Source organism: Carya illinoinensis, chromosome 9, assembly GCF_018687715.1.
Source record: "Carya illinoinensis cultivar Pawnee chromosome 9, C.illinoinensisPawnee_v1, whole genome shotgun sequence".
NCBI classification, from domain to species: Eukaryota; Viridiplantae; Streptophyta; class Magnoliopsida; order Fagales; family Juglandaceae; genus Carya; species Carya illinoinensis.
The window spans coordinates 6,835,225-6,859,941 of NC_056760.1; the positions used below are offsets into that span (position 1 = coordinate 6,835,225).

Consider the following 24,717-nt stretch of genomic DNA (forward strand, 5'->3'; position numbering starts at 1 on the left):
AAATCACCACACCTTATCGTGGTGAGTATTTTCATTTATATATTGGCAATTACAATGTACATAAAATGAAAAGAATAAAACTATACAATTATACTCCTAGAATTAAGGACAATGTATCAAGCCAAATATTAAGAAGATGATTAAGGTAACGTATCCTTGACACTCAGATCCTTCTCACCTTCTGATTTTTTTTTTTTTTAGGGGTTTCGAACTCCTTACCTCTATTTTGGAGACTGGGGTTATGTTGACCTCACCTTCTAATTCCTAAACCGCTACATTCATGTTCTTTTTTAATGAACAAATATATCTATGGGAGATGATCGTGAAGTTTTTACTTTCTAGTGTGTTATATATATATATATATATATATATATATAGTATTGTTGAAATATAAGTTAAAAATTTAGGCCGTCGTATTGTGATGATCTAGATTTATATTGTATATGAGTCAATCATAACCTGACCCATTTAACTCAATTGTATATTAGATGATCCAATTTTCTAATATGGCTCATACAAACTGATTACGTGGTAGTTCACAACTTAACGCGAGTAGTGCATATATATATATATATATATGTGTGTGTGTGTGTAGCTAGTGCACATGCTCTCTATTGAACTTGATAGAAGGCATGCATTATCATTACAAGTCTTTCACCATGTGTGACGCCCCCAAATTCCGTTTGGGATCGGACGGACATTTGAAGCGTCGAGACATGCAACACAAGGTTACATGCTCCCGTTCACGACATATAAGATGCAATGTTCCTAATATGCATCTAACATTATGTAATATTCGCAGCGGATAATTTTTTTCTTTAGCAATACTATGCACCAAATTGAAAATATCCCAAATGCTTAAAACATACTTCATACATAAAGATCCATTGAATAGATCACAACACTAGTTCAAAATGGTTATGATCCAAAAAGTACTAAAAATGCAACTCCATTGTACAAGTAGTAATTTACGTTAACTACTATATTAACATTGACGTCGCACAGTCGCTTAGCCAACTGTGTCTAATTGATCAGCTCCTGATTCTCCTTCAGGTCCTGTAACAAGATCTACCATTCGGAGGAAATGGTAGTTGGGACTACCAAAGTGAGATTTGATTACAAATCTCAGTAAGTTAACAAAAAACTTCCACACAAGCTAATGATGCATGCATGACAGTAAAAGCATAAATGCATAATCAAATTCATAAGTAATTAAAGCATAACTTGGCGTACAACATAGCATAATTGACATAACTTAAATTGAAACATGAACTGAACTTGACTTGACATTAACTTGATCTGAAACTTGACTTAACATGAAAAATACATACTCCACAGTTGTTGTGGCCCTATGTATTCTACACAAACTTGACTTAACATGAAAAATACATACTCCACAGTTGTTGTGGCCCCATGTATTCTACGTGTAAATACATACTCCACAGTTGTTGTGGCCCCATGTATTCTACGGAAATTTATTCTTTAACTGCTTAAATACATACTCCACAGTTGTTGTGGCCCCATGTATTCTACGTGTCACAATTGTTGTGTCTCACGTAGTGTATGCGTCACAATTGCTGTGACCCCATACATTAGTAATCAAGATGAAACGTGACTGGAATACGAAATGACTGAAGCCCTGATGTAACATAACGTGACTTGAATATAACTTGAAATACATGACCAACTTGAGATAGAAATATTTCGTAACATTGCATAACATGTAATAGACAACATATTTAACATGACATACTTGCAACAGTGAATATTACATGACTTGACATACATGTAATAGATGGCATACTTAGCATGACGTACTTGTAAGGTACAGTAATACATGACAGAATATATTATGTAACAGATAAAAATTGACGACAGAATAAATTCTGTATAATAGAAAATTACGTGATAACTTGGCATGGCATGACATATATGATAACACACATACATACACTGTAGTTCATTTACTTAGCACACATACACAGTAGACTGCTAGTAAGTTAAAAACTAATTTACCTTGATCTCCGCGTTTCTTATAAAACTTTAAGTACGACCACGAGGAACTGTAATTAGTGATTCTAAAAGTTAGAACTAAATCACTAATAATTTGAAATATGAAAAATACTAACTTAAAGAGTAAAATTTTCATTTTACTCTCTACATGTGGAAAAATGACCGTTTTACCCATAACTTAAGGATTTTGCACACTAACTCCAAAAGTTTTCAAAATTTACATTCCTCTTGTAAATTTTGTCCTAAACTTAAATATCAATTCAGAAAAATTTAAAACAAAACACAACTATGAAGAACACACTATGGCCGAAACATCCATAGGTCATTTCCCTTGATTTTTGTTGCAATTCCTTCTAACTTCAAAACTCATGCTTAAACTAAAATTTTGCAACAAACATCTTCCAATCCTAAATTCAAAATCATACTTAAAACATCCATTTAGAAAGAGCTAATAATTAACACCAAACTTTTTTTTGTAAAAAGATCCAAGCACTTGAATCACAAGTTTTGACCTTAAATCAAAACATCTCCAAGAATTTCAAAAATCAAATCTTACTTCTAACATATTCATAATATCATCCTAATATCAATCATGCTTTAAATCATCAAACTAAAGTCACCAAAATCACAAAATAACATTTAGAGTTTTTTGGTTTTACACTTAGTCAACAAACAGAAACTTTTTCCTCAACTAGTTTTGATAAATCTCTTGATCTATGACTTATAAATATATGATCTTCAAACCAAACCATCACATGGTTTAAAAAGATGTCCTAAAACATATATAAGCTTCTAATTCAAGATCACATGGTTAGAAATTAACCAAAACATAAATTTAGCCAAGAATATCCACACTTTGGCTTATTTGAATATCTCTTTGCATAAAATTTCATATCTTTGAAACTAACACCAAATATTTTCAAAATAATAATATAACATGTATATAAGATGCTTAGGATCCTCCAATAAAATTATCAAAGTCATTGGAATAGGTTTAGACCACCAAAGAGTTAAACTTTCTCAAAACAGAAACTGTTTTTCTTCTTCCAGTTTCTAAGTTTCTAAATCTAAGAAAATCTTTCATCAAAACCTTTAATCATGCAAAAATCCTCAACCAATAGTCACATATACATGTTAAAAATACTCCATAAAAATTTCGGACCAATATCTATCCATTAGCTTGGTCAAAAACTCCAAATTATAACATATTCTCCAGTTTATCTCTCAGAATGACCTTTTTATAGTTTACACAATATTTGACTAACCAAATGATCTTCAAATGGGGCAAATAAGATATCCATGTAAACTAGACTCAAAAAGGAACAACTTATATGAAGGAGACTTTATGATAAACACTTACAAAAGCTTCGAAATGGGTGTGTAAAAGACCTCCTAAAAGCTGTCCGAAAGAGAGTGTTTGATATTCTTTCAATGGAAAGCGTAAATGAAGATAATTTCGTGGGGAGAGGTGGCTGGAGATACTTATGGATGAGATATGGAATAGATGAGGCTGGAGTTGAGAGTTGAGTGTAGTTTTCTCCTACCCAAAATATCTATAAAAGATTATCTCATAATATTCTATCCAATAGTATCTACAAAAAATCAACTTAAGATATTTTTATCTAATAATATCTATAAAAATCAATTCAAAATATTTTTACCCAATAATATTCATGAAAATTACCTCAAGATATTTCTTTTTATCCAATAATATCTACAGTTTTGAACAGACGTTTTGTCCGAAAATATGAAAAAATGTTATTGCGTCATAAGACTTTAAATAACCCTCCGAGTCTAATGGCACAAACCATAATACATTTTGACACTTCTAACTATCTCCAATAATCAAAAACACACTTTTGATACCATAGTAAATAATAACACTAACTATGTAGTTAGACAAAAACCTATACGATTAATGGATTCGTAAAAACTTATGGGGTTTTCACGAGGTTCCTAAAATTAATAGAAATTTCACACTTGAATTTCTAGCGGGCTGTTACACCATAAGTCATCTTCCACTAGTCTGGTTAATGATAATTTCTACTATGAGCTAAGATTTCCGTATCACGCCCATGAAACACATGACCATGGTAAACTGTCCAGACATTCTCACAGAAGACAATCTTCCCTTAATTAACATCATACGAAGAGATCATGATATTTGCCGCTAACAATTCAAATAAAACTCATATTTTTTTACATGAGTTTGAGTGGCTTAATCGATCTTGACCTATGTAGTGGGTTTCAGATTGATCATGTTATTCTTCGATGATCATAGCCTAGTTTATACACATGGGGGTCATTTTGGGTGAAAAAGAAAATTAAAATATTAATGAATTGTGATTAATGAACATTAATAGCCTCATTTTCTTGCCCAAAAATAAGAGAGAATATATATAATGTAATGCAACAAAAAAAGTATATTGGGAATGAATGGTCAGTAATTAAGAGGAGATTTATGAACAACATTATACATATCCCCACAAAACAAGCTTATGAATGCTATTTTTATCCGTTTATTAAATATCATTTTCCAATGATTTATTGAATTTTCAATTATTTTATTTGACAGTAGCCGTCTTTATTTTTTCAAAAATTTTTATTTAGGTAGAAACGAAACGAGTTATGGGCTTGAGGTGGTCGAGGCCCAAACCCATTGGAAACAAGTGGGTGGGTCAGAACGGGTCCGGGTTTTGCAGCCACAGTCAGTCAGAGGGAAACTCTATTGCCCGTCCGAGCGGTCACGCCCGGGACTTACCCTCCACTCCACGCCGTCGTCATCTAGAACTCCTCAAAACTCCTAACCCTGAAAGACCTAGGAATCTACTTCTTACTCAAACAAGTCCCACAAATATATATACACATACGCGCACACGGAATGGGTAGAATAATCTCAGACCAAAGAACCTCAAGATTAAAAGTAGCTTCTCATCGAACGGGCTTCTGAGCGGTAATCATCACCAACTCCTGACTTTTAATTTTTGACTTTTGACACGATGGGCCGAGGAAAGTTCAAGAACAAGCCCACTGGAAAGCGCCAGTTCTCGACTCCAGAAGAGATGCGTAAGCACTAAAAAACCCTAGTTTCTCTTCTCCGTTTTGTTCCCGAAAAAGGTTTTATATTTGGCTTGAGCAATTGATTGGGTGTTTTCCTGAATACTGGAATTGAATTCGACCATTTGACTCCTTAGTTTTATCCTTTAAAATACATCATCAAACCTCACTTTTTTTATTTTATATAACTTTTACAATTCATCATACATCATTTATCTATTTTTTCTTCATATCAATTTAATATTATTAAGAGAAATTAATTTTAGAGAAAAAGTACAAGAGAACAGATAAAAACAAATAAAAATATGTTTACATTTATGTACAGTTGCTTTTACATCTAGCGGTAACACTGTATACAAATGCAAAATAGAAATAAAAATGGAACATCCATTGGATGTTAGTTTTAGACAACTTTTCTTTAAATTTTACATAACAATAAGTTTTACAAAACTCATTGTGAGTGCTCTTAGCGTACTTCGCTTCAATGTCTGTTTTCTAAATGATTGAACTGAACTTTAATGATTTGGTTGGTGGATAAAAATTATATCAAATTTATTATAGTGATTTTTCTGAATGTCAAAATAGCGGAAAAATAATATTTATAGTCGTAAAATGCTCTAATGATGCATAATCTTTTTATAAAAAATGAGTAAATGTTGGATTCATATAAAAAACTAATTTTTTAATATTAGACTCTGCTACTTTTTAAAATGATTATGTGATACTTGCATGTTTAACAATTATATTTTGCATTACTTGTCAATATTGCTGCTAAGGATTGCTGATAATTTTCTAAATATTAGCTACAGTGGGAGTGGAATACAAACTTTGATCATATTCAAGAAGCATTCTCGATTGAGATAACCAAACGGTAATATGATTTTTGTGATATATACCAGGTCAATACCAAAATTGGGTAGAAAGAGAAAAACTGAATTTGTGCTTATGGAATCCGTTGATATGACATTTGCCACCATTTTTTCCTTACAATTTTTATGGGTCGCCGTACTTTTTTTCTGTAGACATCATAGTAAATGCAATAATACTCTTTCTTTTTCTGTAGACATCATAGCAAATAAAATAATAATCTCTTTTATGTGTAAGGCCAAATGAATTTTATGTAAGAGTCCCACTTTCATTCTATTCTTGAGAGAGAGAGGGAGCATTAGGGTAGGAAGTACCCTGTGCATGTGCTTCCCGATATACATGAACACATGGTATATGGTCACTACAGACGAATGTAATTTGTTTCACATTTTAGGTTATGTATGCTGTAGAAAAAGGCATAAATATATGCTTGCATATTCATGAGAAATTGAAAGGCTCTAACTTAGTTTGATGACTGTATCTTCTTTAAGATGAAAATGGAGTTCTTATTTTTTTTTTCCCCCTCTTTAATTTAAGATGACGCTAAAAGGTAGTACTTTAATGGCAAATTTTTAGTGTTGCTAACTTTAAACATTTTTTGTTGCGTTCTAGTGATTGCAGTTGCTGGTACATCTAAATGTCCTTGAACTTTTAGACAGGTCATACATTCTTCATTGTTAGTTTTGAAAGAAAAGTAATGTGTTTTTCTCTTGTGCAGTTGGGGAAAACAACTGAACTTTCAAGGCGTGAAAGGTTTTTAAATGGACGCTTTCATTCTTCAAGGAGATTATCTATGATCCGTTTCTGGAGTAATTCATTGTCTATGAAAAAGAGAACATTGGTTTTCTGTAATTATTTTCTGTCTAATGGTGATAATATCTTGGATAGTAGTTGAACATCACAAAGCTTTAATGGAGTACATACTTCTATTCAATGTTAAAAAATTTGCATGCGAAGCAGTTGTTTTTACCTTGAGTTTTTGTTTATATTGCAGAGAGGAGTTAGAGAAACAGAAGGCTCATGAGCAACATATGAAATTGCAAGAACAGGGGAAAACAGAACAAAGATCTAGGTAATTGATCATGATAAACTACTTATTACTTAATCAATTGTAGCACAGCTTTAAGTGTTTTGTTTTTGTGTTGTGTGCGTGATTGGAAGGCATACCTGTTTTTGATATACGATAAAACAAATTGGCTTGTAGTATTAATGTTATGGAACTACAAATTAATAAGATTGTATTTATGGTTACAAATACTAATAATGCTTCTGTCTTGTCTGACATTGGCCAAATCTTGATGGCCTATTGACAGGACTAAATAGAAGTAGAGACGAAAGCCTCAAGGGCAAGAAATTTACCAATTTGTAATACTTTTTAGGGCATGCCTTCATTATGCCCCTCATGCACGTTAGTAATATAAAAGTTTCAACTTTCTTGTTGTTTTCTTTTGGTTTCTCATGCAGAGCGTTTATCCCTTATACGTCAACAAAGGGCAGAAGCGGCCAAAAAGCGGGAAGAAGAAGGCTGGTAAGATTTTGGGACCTTTCTAGGTTGCCTTGTCTTTTTTTTTCCTAGTAATTAACGTCTTGAAATTAATAATGTGTCCATTGTTTCAGCCAAGGAACTGAAGAAGGCAGAAGCTCGCAAATGACCTCCTGGAAATTGTTATGCCGAAGTTGTGTTGTCCTAGACTCCTAGGTTCAAGAAAAATCTACCATTTGTTTTGTTGTTAGTACATTTATAATTGAACATTATTATTACATATTGGCAATTGTGTAATCAGGTTTTTTCCCTACTTTCGGCTCAGTAATCTGGACATGTTATCTTTAAAGAAATATAAATCTGTATACAAGATGTTCTATACGAATTATATTTGGAACTTTACCGGAGAACTCAGAGCACGACCATCGTGACGGAACCCCTTCACTCTCAACGTAGGTGTTCCTGAAATTGATACCGAGTCAGCAACTTTTCTGACATTCTATGTTTATCTGGAGCAATTTTTGACATGGTGTGCAAATAGAGTTTTTCATTTAAAAAATACAGCTACTTTGCTCTTGGTCTAAGCTACAAAAATAATTTAAAAAAACCTCTTGATCTAGATCAACGTTGTTGAGGAAAGTCCTTCAGAATGTGGTGGGTTTTGACATTCCTTATACGATAAGTTCTGATGCTTTTATTGGTGTGAAGATGGAGCTCAAAGATCCTCCATGTATCAGCTACATGAAACAACTGCGAAAATATCTATTACATGGGATTCCTCCTCCCTAACTTCAACATCTTGAGATTAGCATTCTATAATGTTCAATAGCTCTTCTAGCATTTTCTTTAATGCTACCGTCTCTCTAGGACCATAAATACCATCTGGTTTCCTGCAGCTAAATAAATATTCTGTAGTCAGACGTTACACACATGGATTATCATCATGTGCAAAGACAACGGTGACCGAGACGCCCTTGATTAGGATATTGTCTATTCCTGGGGAGGTTGCTTTACCGTGGGATTGTCCCGGGGACTTTCCTTCCTTTCATACAACGTGCAAGTTTCCTGTATAATTGTAGCATATTGCAGCCATCATAGCGGATTCTTCTCCAACAGCTTGGTCGAAGTTGAGCTTGAAATCATTGTCTGGCGGTGGAGTCTGGGAGTCTCTTCTGGGATTGGGATGGGGCAGATTGACAGTGGACCGGTGGTGCAGGCACTAGGCACGCCCTCACCCCCACTTTGTCACATAAAAAATCAGAATGCAAGCATTTGTTCATGATATACAGAGGAAATAACATCTTTATAATATTACATCGAAGCTAATCCTCGAACATCCACAGCCTAAAACAGCCAAACTCAATATAAAACCAGAGTAGAATAATTTTAGTAAATACAATAGGATAAATGAGGGGACGGAGGGAGTTCAAATTGAATCAAAGAAAATAACAGGCACATATCTTATGGATCCTAAATTTTGACTGACATAGTCCAAAGTTCACTAATGTTTGCAAAGCATAACGCTCAAACAGTCAATAATCTGTTGACACAGCATTTCTTTCACTCAGTCTGATCTCTACAAGAATTTGAACAGAGCATAGAATTCCAAAGATGATATGTAAATTAATTTAGATCTCATCTCCATTTTAAGCAGAGCAACATCCCACTTTCTTCACAGCTGATACATCATCCTTGGTTCCGACATTGATTGTTTGTCCTTTGGGCAAGGCTGCTGGGTCATCCCCTATATCAAGGGCCTTCCTGCTTACAACATGATAAATTTGGGTCAGCACTTCTGTGAAGGCATTCTCAACATTCATGGACTCGAGGGCAGATGTCTCCATGAAAAAGGTGCTTTCTCTTTCAGCAAAAGCCTTGGCATCTTCAGTGGCAACTGCTCGTAGGTGCCGCAAGTCTGCTTTGTTTCCCACAAGCATGATCACAATGTTGGCATCCGTATGATCCCGAAGCTCCTTCAACCATCTCTCCACATTTTCAAATGTAACATGTCGGGTAACGTCATAGACTAGTAAAGCACCAACAGCACCTCGATAATAGGCACTCGTAATTGCACGATACCTTTAGCAAAGAAAGTGAAAAACAAAAAAAAAAAAAAAAAAAAAAAAACTGAATATATTCAATTATTATCAACTAAATGGAGCATGATGCACCCAAGTTGATCTGGGGCTCCAAAAAAAAAAGAAAAAAAAGGATGCTGCCAGCTTTAAGTTTAATGGGAGCTTTTTATTCAGCCCAAAATAGCTGGGTCTTGTTCTAAAAAATATCCACTAGATGTTAGGATTTTATCAAGCCTAAAAACAGTCCGTACTATCAAGAACAGAACAGTGTATGATGTTAAAGAAAAATGACTACAAGTTACAAAAAAGCTTCTGTTACTCGGACCATTGTTTTCTCTTCCTTTTCAGTCTTACCTTTACCTGCTTTTCGCACCCTTCTTATTGGGGGAAAAAAAAAAAAAAACATTTTCAAGACCCTAGCATGTCTTACATCACAGAAATATCACAACTAATTTCGAGGGTGCACTGGGCTTGGCAAGGAGTTTCCCACAAGTGCATCTCAAATAATTCAAGGAAAAATTCCCCCAGTTCAATACTCCTAAAATTTGTTTGCACACAGGGTTTGAAAGAATCATGCCAACAAGAACAGGGCTCTTACCACTTGAGCCAACCCCTAGGGGTTCATAAAAGAATAATTCATATTGAAGCTAACAATCACATCAAGAACAATGACTATCAGTCAATCAAACGAACTTATACATCGGACGAAAAAACAAACGGAGCTTTGGTATTCTAACAACCATTTCATTCATGCCTCAAAAAATAAAAGGAAATGCCAAAAGAATGCTCGTCCAAGTAACTGGATTGTAAAGATGGTGTCGTTATCATACTGCATCTAACCTAGATGAGCAAAAATTTAATGCAACAATGCCCCCCAACTATTTATAATTTCATACATGGCATTGAAAACCAATTTCCATGACAAACAACTACTTCAATTCTAAGATGACATCATGCACATTTCATTTGTCTTGTAAAGGCTCCACATCGTTTCCATAAAGAAAATGCAGACACCCAATTAAGTCTTTCAGAATTATTCAGCTGAGTTAAGTAAAGATTTTCTTTTTCTCCTTGACAAAACAAAGTGTCAATGAAAGAACATTGCAAGGCATATAAAGCGCATATAACCACATGTATCAACCATCCAAGGAAATTCGAGATCTATTAAACACCCAAAATTCAATAAGAATGCAATCTCAAAATCCGCAAAAGATCCAAATCCATGTAAGGAAATATGAAAATGGGGGAGAACCTTTCTTGGCCAGCGGTGTCCCAAATCTGGGCCTTGACGACCTTATCATCAACCCGAATACTTCTCGTGGCGAACTCGACCCCGATGGTGGACTTCGATTCCAGGCTAAACTCGTTCTTCGTGAACCTAGACAACAGGTTCGATTTGCCGACGCCCGAGTCCCCAATCAGCACCACCTTGAACAAGTAATCGTAATCATCGTCCGCTCTGTACGCCCCCATTTCCTACACAAGTCCCTTTAAAGCCGTTCGGTAAGAAAGAAATTATGAGACAAAACCGAGGTTTTCGTCTCAAATGAACATGATGTTTGTGTTTGAATTGTAGATTTGTGCGAGAGGGAGGTTGTCGAGGGGAGAGAGACTGATCTGAGCGAGCTGGAACAACGGGGTTGAGAGCGCACTCATTTGCATTATCCTACGGTGTGTTTGGCAAACAATATCTCGAAATGTGTTGTATTAAATTATATAAAAAAGAAAGACTTGACTAAGTTAGCATTTACTTACTATTGTAATTTGTATCGTGATTGCAGTAATTTTTTTATGGCTATAATATTATTACAAATTAATATATAATTGTTAAAATGGTAAAATTAAATAATTTAAAATTTTTTGAAAAATAAAATAATATTATTTTATTATTATATAAAGAATATATGAATAACTTAAAAATAAGATAAATTGATATCATATTAGTTAAAATTAGTTGACAGTGCGAAAATTCTTGGCCTTGGATTAGTTACATTTCAATTCGTACCAAAATGGAGTGATGATCTCCTTTCAACCCCGGGCCCACTTTAGTTTCCTTTTATAGTTTTATGGACAAACACAATGCAACTTGGTTTGGTGGGGTTAGATATTTTTATTTGTCATTTTTGTGTTTTTTTTTTCAATTCTTCTACGTACCACCGGGGTTGCGGCCCCGGCGCGTCCTCGGATGACGTGGCTACTGCCACGTCAGTTGACTTAAAAAATAAAAATAAAAATGCCGGAGAAGCGCGAACGGAAATGAGCTTTTGAGCTGGGTTAATTTTCTTTCGTTTTCCGCGAGCTGGGTTTATTTTCTTTTCCGCGAGCTGGGTCTTTGTCTTCCTCAAGCTGGGTCTTCGTCTTCCTCGAGCCGGGTCTGCGTCTTCCTCGAGCTGTGGGTCTTGCTCTTGGTTGTTGCGGTCGGTTGAGCTGGGTTGCATTCTGGTTGCCGAGCCGAGCGTGGTTTGCCTCATTTCTAGGTTGTTGAGGTCGGCATTGTATTAGAGAAGGAGGTCGGCATTTCTATCAGCAACGGAAGTTTGTCTTTTCATGCCTGGTTGTCCGATTGTTGTGGGTAGTATAACTGGGTTTCAGATTTCGTCGTACAAGAACTTGTCTTCTCGCCGTCTGGTTTGGGTTTCTAGTTAAGATATAAAGATATCATTTTTCATTATCTTTTGAAGTATTTATGATCCAGCAGCTAGATCTGATAAAATGGTACAAATGACTCTTGGATGTTGTTGATTTCAGTTTTCGTGCCAACCAAACCCAGTTGGCTGTACTGGAATGAATATTTATTAGAAAAAATGAATATTGTTGATATGTTGACTGCTACCCATTCCTATGTTTCCCCGTTTTGAATTGGTGCTTAAAAAACAATTTGTGGCGCTTTAAAAAATATTTTGAGTTGGAAAATCTGCAGGTGCCAATGTTCGGGCACTGGCCGACCACATTCAAGAATTTTAGAGACCTTAAGAAATAAAATAATGGCTAGGAGTCAGGAGTGGAGCATGCAAGGATGCTTAAAACTAGTAATTTAACACAATGAATTATCTAACTTTTATTCATTTCTTTAGTTTTGTTGGTTGGTATATCATGATGGCAAATGCTTTTCTTGTCTGGGTGACACTACTAAAATAATCGAACAGAGAGAAACAAAGCAATTCATGATGGAAGGGAGAGGAAGATGGAAGGGAGAAGGGGTAAACGAAGGAAAGGGCAAGGGTCGGTCGATTTGGGAGATGAAGATGAAAGGGGGAATGGGGAAACGAAGGAAAGGGTCTCGATTTGGGAGAGGAAGAACTGAAGGGGGAGGGGAAATTTCGAACACGATGGGTGTAGGTGGGAAACGAAGGGTAAGGGAGGGAATTATGTTAAACGTCAAATGACGTCGTTCCATTTTCCACGTGGACGTGAGGCTGCGGCGGGGGCGCAAGCTCAGTTGTATATATCATTTTTCTTTTTTTTTATCCTCCCCTCAAATCAAAATTGATTGAAATCAAAGTCGGAAATATTAGAAAGGGCACGTGAGTGTCTGTCTGAACTGAATGCTGGATGTAGTAATGCTTAAAAGAAAAAAATAAATTATATTTATAATTTTAATGTGAGTAAGTTTTATATATTTCTTTAAAAAAATTAAATAAATTTGTGATTTATATAAAAAATTATTTTTAAAATAATAAATCATAATTTTTTTAAATGAATTACACCAAAATTACATAGTCTAAAATTGTATCGAACGTTACCAAAAAAAGAAATAAAGATGAAAAAAGATAACGAGGTAAAGGTTTATGGAAAGAAAGATTTAGCAAGAGAATATTTTGACAAATTCATGGGCTTCTTCAATCTCTGTATCCCTATTTATGGAAAGCAAAAATATACCATTTAGTTATGAATGATTTTTTTTTTATACAAAGAGTGTTACAACTACAAAAGAATTATATAAAAATAATTTTATAAATTGAGATGATTTTATGTAATTTGTTAAATTTGTTTTATAATAAAAATAATTTTACAATCTAATAAACTACCTCAAGTCATATTAATTTGTTAAATTATTTTTATACAATCATTTTGTAGTTAAAATATTTCTCTTTTATATATGGAGGCACTACAAGAATTTTAACATTTATATTATTTTCAATTTGAGCAGAGAGAATCAAAAGATCAGATCTCTATGATCTAAGTCTTCTCTCTCTCTCTCTTTTCTCTCGGAAGGGGAGTGAGGTGAAGTGGGGTCCACAAATATCCTAACAGAATTAGGAGGTGGTAGAGTAGTGGGGAAAGAGCGTAACGGTTTTTGAGGGAAAAGTGAAGGTGGTAGCACGTTGGTGGAGTAGTGGAGCAGAGGAGGCACGGTCGTTTTCAAGAGTTTGACAGGGTAGGAAGAGCATCGAGAGGAGGAGGTGACAGAGTGAGGGCTGAAAAATGAATGAACTGAAGAAGAGATGGAAGTGTATGAAGCTAATGGAGGAAGAGATTTAGAGTATTGATATGGAAGATGAATCATCGGATGAACTGAAATATAAGGGAGATTGTAGTGTGGTAGGGAAGGTATGGGTTGAGAGAAGCATTCATAAAATGGTAATAGAGAACACAATGGCAAAGGTCTGGAGGATCAGTCGAAAGGCTCAATTCTAGGAGGTGGGACCAAACACCTTTGTGATAACCTTTGCAAATCAAGCTGACAAGCAGTGCATACTGGATGGAAGGCCATGGTTGTTTGACAACCAGATATTTGTAATAATGCAGCTGGATGAGTTCACTCCACCACAATAGATGGATTTCAGAAAAGAAAGAATGTGGGTTCAATTGCATGATTTACCAATAGTGTGTATGAACAAGGTGAGAGGAGAGAAGCTGGGAGGGACCATTGGAAGGGTTTTGGATGTAGAGACGCAGGATGATGGCAGTGGTTGGGGGCCTTTTCTGAGGATTCTAATAGAGATAGATCTGAGCAAGCCATTGGCAAGGGAGAGGACCATAAACATCAAAGGTAAGGATTATTGGATTCCAGTAAAATATGAGAAACTTCCACATTTTTGTTTTAAATGTGGATGTATTATCCATGGAGAATCTGGTTGTTTGGGGACTGAAGAGGGGGAGGTTCAGTTTGGTGTGTGGATGAGGGCAGGGGTGAGAGCAAAATCATACAAGAGAGGGGAAAGTAACAATGGGAGGGGGGAACTAAGAAATATAACAAAAGGAGCAGACAATGTAGGGGGGAGGGAGAAAGATACAGAAGTTGATGAGGAGAATGGGAGTAAAAGAGAGCTAGTGCAAATGATGAAAGAGGGTCTGAGTAGGGAAGATGTGGTAGAAGAAGAGGGAATGGAAGGACCGGTGTCAGGAGTAACAGATAGAGTAAAAGAGACTGAAATTAATAGAGAGAGTAGTAAGGAGAAGAAGGAAGGAGAAGAGGTAGTGGAGAGGAGGGAAATGGTGACTGATGGGGAAGGAGGTAGCAGTTTGGTGTTAAGAGATAAAGTGGTAACAAAAGGGGCGTGGAAGAGAAAAGCAAGGGAGCAAGGGGAGAGGGTTAATCATCAAAGTGGGTCGAGCTTATCAAAAAGAATGTTTAAAAATATGAGTGGAGGAAAGGGAGAAGAGAGGGAGGGGGAAAAGGCAAAAGTCAATGAGGGTGAGGGAAAAGAGATAATTCTAAATGAGATGGAGGCTGTTGAACAGCCCTACCTATTATTATGAAAACATTAAGTTGGAACTGCCAAGGGTTTGGCAACCCTCGAACAGTTCAAGACCTTTGCCAGATAGTAAGGGAAAAGAGGCCAAATGTCTTGTTCTTAATGGAGACAAAACTGAGAAGTGGGAGAGGAGAGAGGATAAGAAGAAGGGTGAATTGTGACGGATGCTTTGTGGTGGAACTAGAGGGAAGGAAAGGGGGCTTAATGCTTCTTTGGGATCAGTCGATGAGTGTAGAAATTATGAACTATTCTAATAGTCATATCAATGCATGGGTTACTAATGAAGAAGGAAGTGAGAGATGGTTACTGACTGGCTTTTATGGACAGCCCAATTCGAGCCTAAGAGTTGAATCTTGGCAACTATTGGCTTCCATGAAACCTTCAGAGGGAGTGGGCTGGTGTGTGATGGGGGACTTTAATGAGGTGTTGACACATGATGAGAAAAGTGAAGGTAAACAAAGACAAGAGAGACAGATGATGAGGTTCAGAGAAGCACTGGAGGATGGTGGGATTTTTGATCTGGGGTGGAGAGGTGACAAGTACACTTGGAGTAACAAGCATGGGGATGACACATTTACAAAAGAAAGGCTGGATAAAGCAGTTGCTAATCTGAAATGGAAAGGGATTTTTAAAGAAGCATAGGTAGAGGTGTTAGTAGCTAGATGTTCAGACCACAGACCACTTTTGTTATGTATGAACCAAGAACCTACAAGAGTATGGAGGGGGAAGAGATTGTTCAGGTATGGGGCAAAATGGTCTCTTGAGGATGATTGTGAGGAAGTAATAAAGAGAGTTTGGCAAGTGAGGGCAACAAAGAGAGCATCTGGTAGGGGCTTGCAAAGGATGCTGGAGAGCAGTAAGGGTGCACTGATGCAGTGGAGCAAAATGGTTGAAAATGATAGAAGGAGAGACCTGAAGGACAAAACAGAATTACTTAAAAAACTACAAGAAGATGAAGGTTGGCATAACAGTAAGGAGATCAAGAAAGTTCAAGCTGAGATAGGAGTCTGCCTAGAGATGGAGGACTTGAAGTGGAGGCAAAGAGCTAAAGTGGATTGGTATAAACTGGGGGACCGCAATACTCAGTTCTTTCACAACTGTGCCAATCAAAACAGGAAAAAGAACAGCATTAAGCAAATTTATGATGGTCAAAATGTGAGGCATACCAGTCATACTTAGATAGAGTTGGTGTTTAATAGTTACTTTCAGGACTTGTTTGCTTCATCTCTGCCAAGTTCTGAGGATATTGATGAGTGTCTAAGGGGGGTTGAACCCTGTGTAACAGCTGAGATGAATTCTTTTTTAACAAAGCAATTCACTAGAATGGAGATTGAGGCAGCTATAAAACAAATGGCTCCACTGAAATCCCCTGGACCAGATGGGGTTGGGGCCTTTTTTTCCAAAAGCACTGGTAGGTGGTAGGCGATGAAGTGAGCAAAACAGTTCTTGAATGGCTGAATGGTAACTCCTTGATTCCTTCTATGAACCACACTTACATAGCTCTTATTCCTAAAATGAAATAACCAAGAATGGCCAATGACTACAGACCTATCAGTTTAGGTAATGTAGTTTACAAGATTATGTCTAAAGTGTTGGCTAATAGGCTGAAGAAATTTCTGAATGATGTAGTCTCACCAAACCAAAGTGCTTTCATACCATGGAGGTTAATATCAGATAACATAATTGTAGCATATGAGGTGCTCCATACTATGAAAGCAAGGAAAAAAGGAAAAGTGTGGAGTATGGCCATAAAGTTGGACATGTCCAAAGCTTGTGACAGAATTGAGTGGGGTTATTTGGATGTTGTAATGGAAAAATTGGGATTTTGCAGAAAGTGGATAGATGTAATCATGAGAAGTGTCTCAACAATGGGCTACTCAGTTTTAATCAATGAGAAGCCTGGGTCAAGATTCTTTCTTAGGAGGAGATTGAGGCAGGGGGCCCTTTGTCCCATATTTGTTTATACTATGTGCTACGGGTCTTAGTTCAGTACTGAATCAGTCAGATAGAAATGGTAGCACGAGAGGGGTAACTTTGGCCAGAAATAGAACTAGAGTGAACCATTTACTTTTTGCAGATGATTGCATTCTGTTTGGAAGAGCTAAAGCAGAAGAATGGGAAAAAATTCAAGAGATTCTTCTAAAACATGAAAAGGCATCAGGCCAGTTCCTAAATAAGGAAAAGACAGCAGTGCTCTTCAGTACAAATTCAAGATCAGAAGAGAAAAAGAAGATAATGGAGCTAGGTGGAAATGTAATGAAAGGGAGCTATGAGAAGTATTTGGAGTTGCCACCAGTGGTTGGGAAATCGAAGTACAATTCCTTCAGGAGTATCAAAGAAAGGGTGTGGAAAAGAATAAGTAATTGGAAAAACTCCTTTCTATCCTTAGCTGGGAAGGAGGTGCTGATAAAGGTTGTCTTGCAATCAATAACATACACTATGAGTGTGATCAAAATCCCAAAAAATCTTTGCAATGAGCTCAACTCATTAATGGCAAAGTTTTGGTGGGGAAATTCAACAAAGACTAGTGGAATACACTGGTGCAATTGGAGAAAACTTGGAAGACCAAAAGGGAGGGGAGGGTTAGGCTTTCGAGACCTTGAGAGTTTCAATTTTGCACTACTAGCCAAACAAGCATGGAGGTTCCTACCGAATCCAAGGAGTCTAGTGACAAAAATTTTCAAGGAAAAGTATTATAGATCAGGTTCCTTACTTGAGGCTAAATTAGGCCACAGGCCTTCATATATTTGGAGAACTGTATGGGGAGCACCGAAGTTGCTGAAGGAAGGACTAAGATGGAGGGTTGGGAATGGCAAGAGCATAAGGATATGGGAACATAAGTGGTTACCAACACCATCATCATACTGTGTTCAAGCTCCCATTTCTGTTCTGGATGCAAGAGCAAGAGTCAGTGAACTGATTTCTAATGGTGAATGGGATGTACAGTTGATTAAAAGTATTTTCAGACAAGAAGAGGTGGAGCAGATTTGCAGTATCCCAATAAGTAAGTCGAATGCTGATAATAGATTGATATGGGGGTGCACAACAACTGGCATTTTCACTATTAGAAGTGCTTACCAACTGGACATGAGTAGAAAGGAAGCATTAAAGGGTGAGAACTCAGAGAGAAGAGAAGGGGACAAGAGATGGCAGAGTATGTGGGACCTGAACATTCAAGGAAAAGTCAAGTTATTCATGTGGAGAGCAGTGAAAGATTTATTAGCAGCAAGGAGCAATCTGGTCATGCGAAGGATAATTGACAATTCAAAGTGTCCTATTTGCAAGGTAGATGAGGAAATAATAAGTCATGCACTCTGGTCATGCCCAGCAGCAGCTGATGTTTGGACTGAGTCCATAAAGGTGACACAGAAATGGAAATCTGAGGAAACTGACCTTTTAGTATTTTGGGAGAAAATGATGGAAAGGGCTAGCAGAGAAGAGTTAGAGGAGATTTTAATGGTGATGAGGAGTATATGGGTGAGACGGAATAATTTTATTTTTGAAGGGAAATTTGCAAGCCCAAGTCAAGTAATAAAAGGAGCTAGAGAGGACCTAAGATTTTTTTCAACAAATGGAGCTTAAAGTAAGGCAAGGTGATGAAATTTGCTTAGATAGGAGGGATGTGAGGTGGAGCAGGCCAAAAGAGCTATCTGTTAAGGCAAATTGAAATGCGGCAGTTGATAAAAAAGAAAGAAATGTGGGTATTGGGGTGGTTATAAGGGATAAGGAAAGGGAGATTCTGGTAGCAACTAGAGAATAGATGAGTTATGTGACAGATGCTACAATTGCTGAGAGTTTTGCTTTAAGGAAGGCTATGAAGTGTGCCATGATCTTAATTTTAACAATGTATTGTTCGAAGGTGATGCACAAAACATAGTGAATGTTGTCAATGCAGAGACAAAGGACATGACTAGATATGGTAGTGTCATTGAAGACGTGAAGAGTCTGTTAAAGGGTAGAGAAAAGTTGAGTGTGAGTTTTGTGTTCAGAGAAGCAAATGAGGCTGCACATGTATTAGCTAGAGAGGCATTACTTTTTCATTCTGAGATTGTTTGGATAGAGAATGCTCCAGATTATATAAGGAGTATCATAGTTAAAGAGAAGTTTTGTAGTGAGAATATAGTTCAATGAATGAATACAGAGGTATTGTTTTTTTTTTTAAAAAAAAAACAAAACATCTATATCGATGCCCATGCAATGGAGCCTATTTTAAAGATGGGTATTGCTACATTCCCAAATAAGTCAAATTATTTATTTATTTATATTTTTAAATATTTTTTTAAAAAATAAAAATTTACAATATTATTAAAAAATACTTAATTATTCACTCAGTAAATAAAAAAAAAAATTCAAGACACAATTCGGGACCAAAGCATTTCTCTTTGACAATTTGAGATTAAAGAAGTTGTTGGTAGCTTGCGTGTAATTGTTGGAGGGGAAGTTTTCGGGCGGCACGTGAGCCTATTTGTTCCCATGATGACATGTTGATCTTTTCTTGAAGGATATTGACGGGAGGTAGCGCCAAGGTACTGCTTGTGGTCTATGAGTCGGAAAAAAACATTAGATTGAAAACTTTTTCACAATTTTTCCAGGAAATGGGAAAAAAATTTTACTTAAAAAAACCTATAAATATATGAATAAAAGAGAGTTATACCGACATGTTCGAGTGATGAGATGATGTGAGAGTTGTGTAAAGATCAAATAATTTAGGTTAATATATTTTATTTTATTTTGAAAAATAATACAAAAATTATGGATAAAAATATTATAAAGTTAAAATATTATTTGAATATAATTTTTTAATATTAATTTTATTTTAAAATTTGACAAAGTTTTATTATTTTTGATATTTTGTTTGAAATTTGTAAAAGTTTTAATGATTATATCAAAAGGTTGAAGATTTGAAATTAAAAAATATTTTATATTTAAGTAATATTTAAGAATGAAATTATGAAGAATATTGAAATGAGATGTCTTAGCGTCCAGATATAGAGTTTTTTTTTTTAAATACTTTAGCTATAAAAGGATTATACAAAAATAAATCTACAAACTGACATGATTTAATGCATTACATCGATTTTAAAATTACTTTTAATGTAAAGTAGATATAACACATCATGTGAAATCATGTCAATTTGTGAATTGATTTGTATGTAATATTTTTGTATTTGTAACAGTTCTTTCTTTATTTTTTAAACAAAGACGGGAATATTGCTGAAAACTCACCTATTTGGACATCTCCTTTCATTGTAACACTTGGATTAATCGATCGTTCTTATATGTGACAAAAAGATACCTAAAAGGTTTGGACCTAAAATCTAACCTTTATTTCTCCACCAAATTGCGCTAGATTTGAATCTCATATATATATATAGAGAGAGAGAGAGAGAGAGAGAGAGAGAGAGAGAGAGAGTTTTTATTCAAAGCTTGAAGTATAAAATAAGAGAAAAAATAAGTTCTATAAAGAAATTAATGTTGTTTAAACGTACAATTTACTCAAATCTTACGACTCACAGATAATCATCTTTCAAAACCCATTTATCACGCAATTCCAGCACCCCCACAAAATGAAGACCAGCCAATGAGCCATCACCCAGAGTCGGCAGTCCCCACATAATTTATATATATACACAACCTGTCAAACCTCTGCATGCAACTAGTTCTATAACCAATTAAGCAATCACCAACCCTCCCCACTTGATCATAAAAGCATTAATTTGCATAATGGCCGACCATCCACCCACTCATGACCGGCCACCTCATCACAAACACAGTCATCATAAATTTGAAAGGCGACGATACAAAAATAATATTAATTTAAATTTTAAAATAAAAATAATATTTATTTAAATTTTGAATATGAAAAAATCAATATTAATATACAGATTAATACATAATTTTATTTATATTTAACAAAACTTAATTAATTAAGCAAGCCATCCAATTGTCCACTCTCTCTCTAGAGTCTCTCCACCACCTTGTCGTGAAAACCCACTCCTTCATTGAGTTCCCTCCTATAACCTTCATACACTAATCTGATCTCAAACAACATCCACCATAATCGAAGATGGAGCGACTGATCTCGCAAACCAAATCACTCTCATGGAAAGATCTCAAACTTGAACCTAAAGTGGAAGAAACAAAAAATACATTAGAACTTGCTTTGGTTGGGAGCCTAGTGGCTGCACGCCCACCGAATAAATTTGCTATTCATGCTTGTATAAAAGCCACATGGAATTTCATCTAAGAATTTCTCATTAAAGACTTGAAGCCAACCTCTTCATTTTTCACCTTCCAAACCCCTCTTGACAAATAAAGAATCCTCAAATCAAGCCCGTTGGAATTTCAAAGGTCATTTGTTAATACTCAAACCTAGGCCACCAGGAGCCACTCTACAGGAGATCCGACTAAACCATCAAGCCTTCTACATTTAGATTCATGGATCATCTCTTGACCACATGACTCAGGAGAATGCTACTCAGATAGGGAAGGCATTGGGCAATCTACTAGAGGTGGAAGAAGACTGATTTTGGAATAGCAAACAAAAAATTCATTAGGATTAATGTGGGAATCAACATCTCCTCCCCATTATAGTAAGAATTCTCTCTCCCTAGGGACTACAACATTGATAGATGCGTGGCCTTCAAATATGAACAACCATCAGATTTTTGCTACACTTGTGGCAAATTGGGTCACTCCCAAGTTTTTTGCACATTGCTCAAGTCAATCCCGAAAGTTCTACCCTACGGACCTTGGATAAGTGCAGAAAACCCTTATCTACATCAATCTCAGATAATTATACCATTGTCCCCTTCAAAACAGAGTCAAGAAGTGGTAACTTCAATTCCTTCTGTCTGTCAACTACCACAGATGCATCTGACTAAACACACTTCCATCAACAACATCCCGCAATTATCTCCTCCTATCAAAGAAATGCTACAGCTGCTGGATCAACAAGAATTCACACGGAAAGAAAAGGGGAAGGGGATCCTGTTGGAGGAAAAAAGTGAAAATCCAAGAATGGAAAACACTCAGATTCAAACAATGAATTGACTGTGATAGAAACTCAATAACCAGTTCACCCCAGTTAGTAATGAGATAACCCTGCTCATTGACGACATTTGTTACAATCTCCATCCTCGAAAAGATTAGGTCACAAAAATTCACCAATCCCAAAATTGGTACGCGTATTCAGTGGCATAATAAGTAGCAACTAAATTACTTTTTGAATCTATACCCCTTGATGGTATCCCTAATTGTATTTTATATATAGACAGTGGAAATGATCCACCTTGAATACTGTCTTTTCTTAGTTACATTATATATATAATGCCTGCTTGTTGAGGGGAAAAAAAAATAAAAAGCAAACCATCCAATTTTCCAAACAACGCGACAAAAACCAGGTATTCATTATGGGGGCCTTTGGAACATTCTTAAATTGCTCAACTTTTAATTATTAATCCGAAAATCTATTGGCGCAAGAAATTGACACAGATATTCGTTATGGGAGGCCTTGGAACATTCTTAAACTACTATACTTTTATTTACTAATATGAAAATCTATTGACGTAAGAAATTGTCACAAATTTCTTCAATATATATATATATATATTTGTATATATAGAAAAACATTTTAAGTTTTTAACCGAAAAAAGATTATTCGTTACAATAAAACTATTGTCCTTCCCGGCCGATATGTTCAGACATTATTCAGCCACCCAAGTTCTTGAAGACGCTACAATGTCTGGGCCCAAAACTTCGGCCGAATCGTTTGGGTTAATAACTTATCCAACGACATGGGCTTCAGTCAGCCCACCAAACCTATCCCCACTTTAACCTACCACTAGTGTACATTGGTCATTCCTTGACATTTTTTCTAGGACTCGTACATAATTAAGCTAAATTTAAAATTTCATGAAAATAAAAAAAAAAAATCCTAGGCTTTAGCTAAAAATTAATTGAAAATAGGTTCAAACATTTTTTTTAATTGAAAATAACAAAACCCCATTAGAATATTACATCTCTTCTGGATTTAGTCACTCTTCAAAAGGTTTGTCATCTTTGAAGAATATGGATATTTTTTAGTTTGATCTGACTAATTAGTTTAATTTATTTTAACATTAATTTCATGTGACAATCACCGACCCTTCTTTATTCAAGCGAGGCATATCTTATATATACTTCCATTTTTGCCCTTATAAAAATACAATACTGAAAAACGAAATGAAGCACATAATTATGTTATATATATATATATATATATATATATAGCACAAAATTACATTAAAAAAAAAAAAAAAAAAAACAACAACAACAATAACAATAACAACAAAAAAAAAGCTTAGCCCTTCGAAAACAAAAGAAAAATGCGTAAAATTCCCTTGATTCTCCGTGACTGCACAACCTGGTGATTGATGGCCAAATCATTTTTTGGGGACGCACGTAGCGATTATTAAAGTATTTGCAAAGTGAGTAATGATTTATATAAATTTTAAATAGGTAAATTAAATTTTAAATAAATATTTATAAAAAAAGGAGATCTCATATTAAAAATATATAAAAAAAAAAAATCTATTTTTTTTTATTAATTAGATCTGATTTTTCACAAAATAAATTATATGAAATTTATTTATTCAAAATTTCTACCTAGCTAACATTATTGTTGCAAAATCTACCGATCTTGTTGATGAGCACAAGAGGCCAAGGGAGCGTGGCACTTAATGCTCAGCATTTTCTCATGGATATATAATTCAAGAAGAAAATTTTATATTCTCATGATTCTATTAGGTGACACTGTTTATTAACATATTCATTTAAAAAATAATAATAAAGGATGATTTAAAGATGGTAAGAGTGCTACGTACATGATAGATAATAGGATGAAGCTCGATTAATGAGTATGTGGTTTATCACATTACTTATTAAAAAAAAAAACATTACTTAGTTAAAATAGGTTTTCGATATTATTATTTTTTTATAAAAAAACAGCTTCTCGAGATATTTTCTAGTGTAGCTTTGTTTTCATTTTTTCCGCTAGCCTTTTTTATATGGGACCATTTAAAAGAAAAATGTTTCTTACCAAAAATAAAAGATAAACTGTGTTACATCGGTCTAGCTCAAGGACGAGGCACTATAAATATGAGATGTGATATTTTAAATAATAATAAATAAAATATTATTATAATATATTTTTTTAATATTAATTTATATTAAAATTTAAAAAAATAAATTATTTATTATATTTTATATAAAAATTTAAATTATAATAATAAATTAATATAAAATGAAATTTTTAATTTTGTGAAAACAATCCGGGCGGGTCGATAAAGTCATTTGACTTTAATTTTTTTTTATATCCTTACACATTTTATAAGAAATATCAACATCGTTCAAAAACTATCCTTTAATTACTAAATTAAATTTTTTTTTTTTTAAAAAAAGATCAAATATATTTAATGCCCTCGAATCAAAACGACAAGAACAATCCCATCAAGGTGACTGTTCCAATACCTAATCCCTT

The 24,717-nt window shown here is 35.1% G+C and overlaps 2 protein-coding genes across 2 annotated transcripts; one reads left to right on the forward strand and one right to left on the reverse strand.

The window, feature by feature from the left end:
- The first annotated feature begins 4,651 nt into the window (after window positions 1-4,651).
- LOC122276508 lies at window positions 4,652-7,808 on the forward strand. Its single transcript, XM_043086293.1, is given in 6 exon segments — window positions 4,652-5,079; window positions 6,559-6,597; window positions 6,600-6,690; window positions 6,932-7,009; window positions 7,402-7,465; window positions 7,555-7,808. Coding segments are annotated over 6 exon segments (351 nt in total). The 5' UTR covers window positions 4,652-5,012; the 3' UTR covers window positions 7,567-7,808.
- Window positions 7,809-8,851: 1,043 nt separating this feature from the next.
- LOC122276507 (ras-related protein RABA1f) lies at window positions 8,852-11,194 on the reverse strand. The gene is made up of 2 exons (XM_043086292.1): window positions 10,751-11,194; window positions 8,852-9,499 (listed from the first exon to the last, which is right to left on the reverse strand). The coding sequence occupies exons 1-2, from the start codon at window positions 10,969-10,971 to the stop codon at window positions 9,067-9,069; spliced, it is 654 nt and encodes a 217-aa protein (XP_042942226.1). The 5' UTR covers window positions 10,972-11,194; the 3' UTR covers window positions 8,852-9,066.
- Window positions 11,195-24,717: the final 13,523 nt, after the last annotated feature.

Coding starts and splice junctions, on each gene's coding strand:
- LOC122276507 (XM_043086292.1), bottom strand. CDS start 10,971: ATGGGGGCGTACAGAGCGGACGATGATTACGATTACTTGTTCAAGGTG. Junction 9,500..10,750: donor GACACCGCTGGCCAAGAAAG/GTTCTCCCCCAT, acceptor TCTTTGCTAAAG/GTATCGTGCAATTACGAGTG.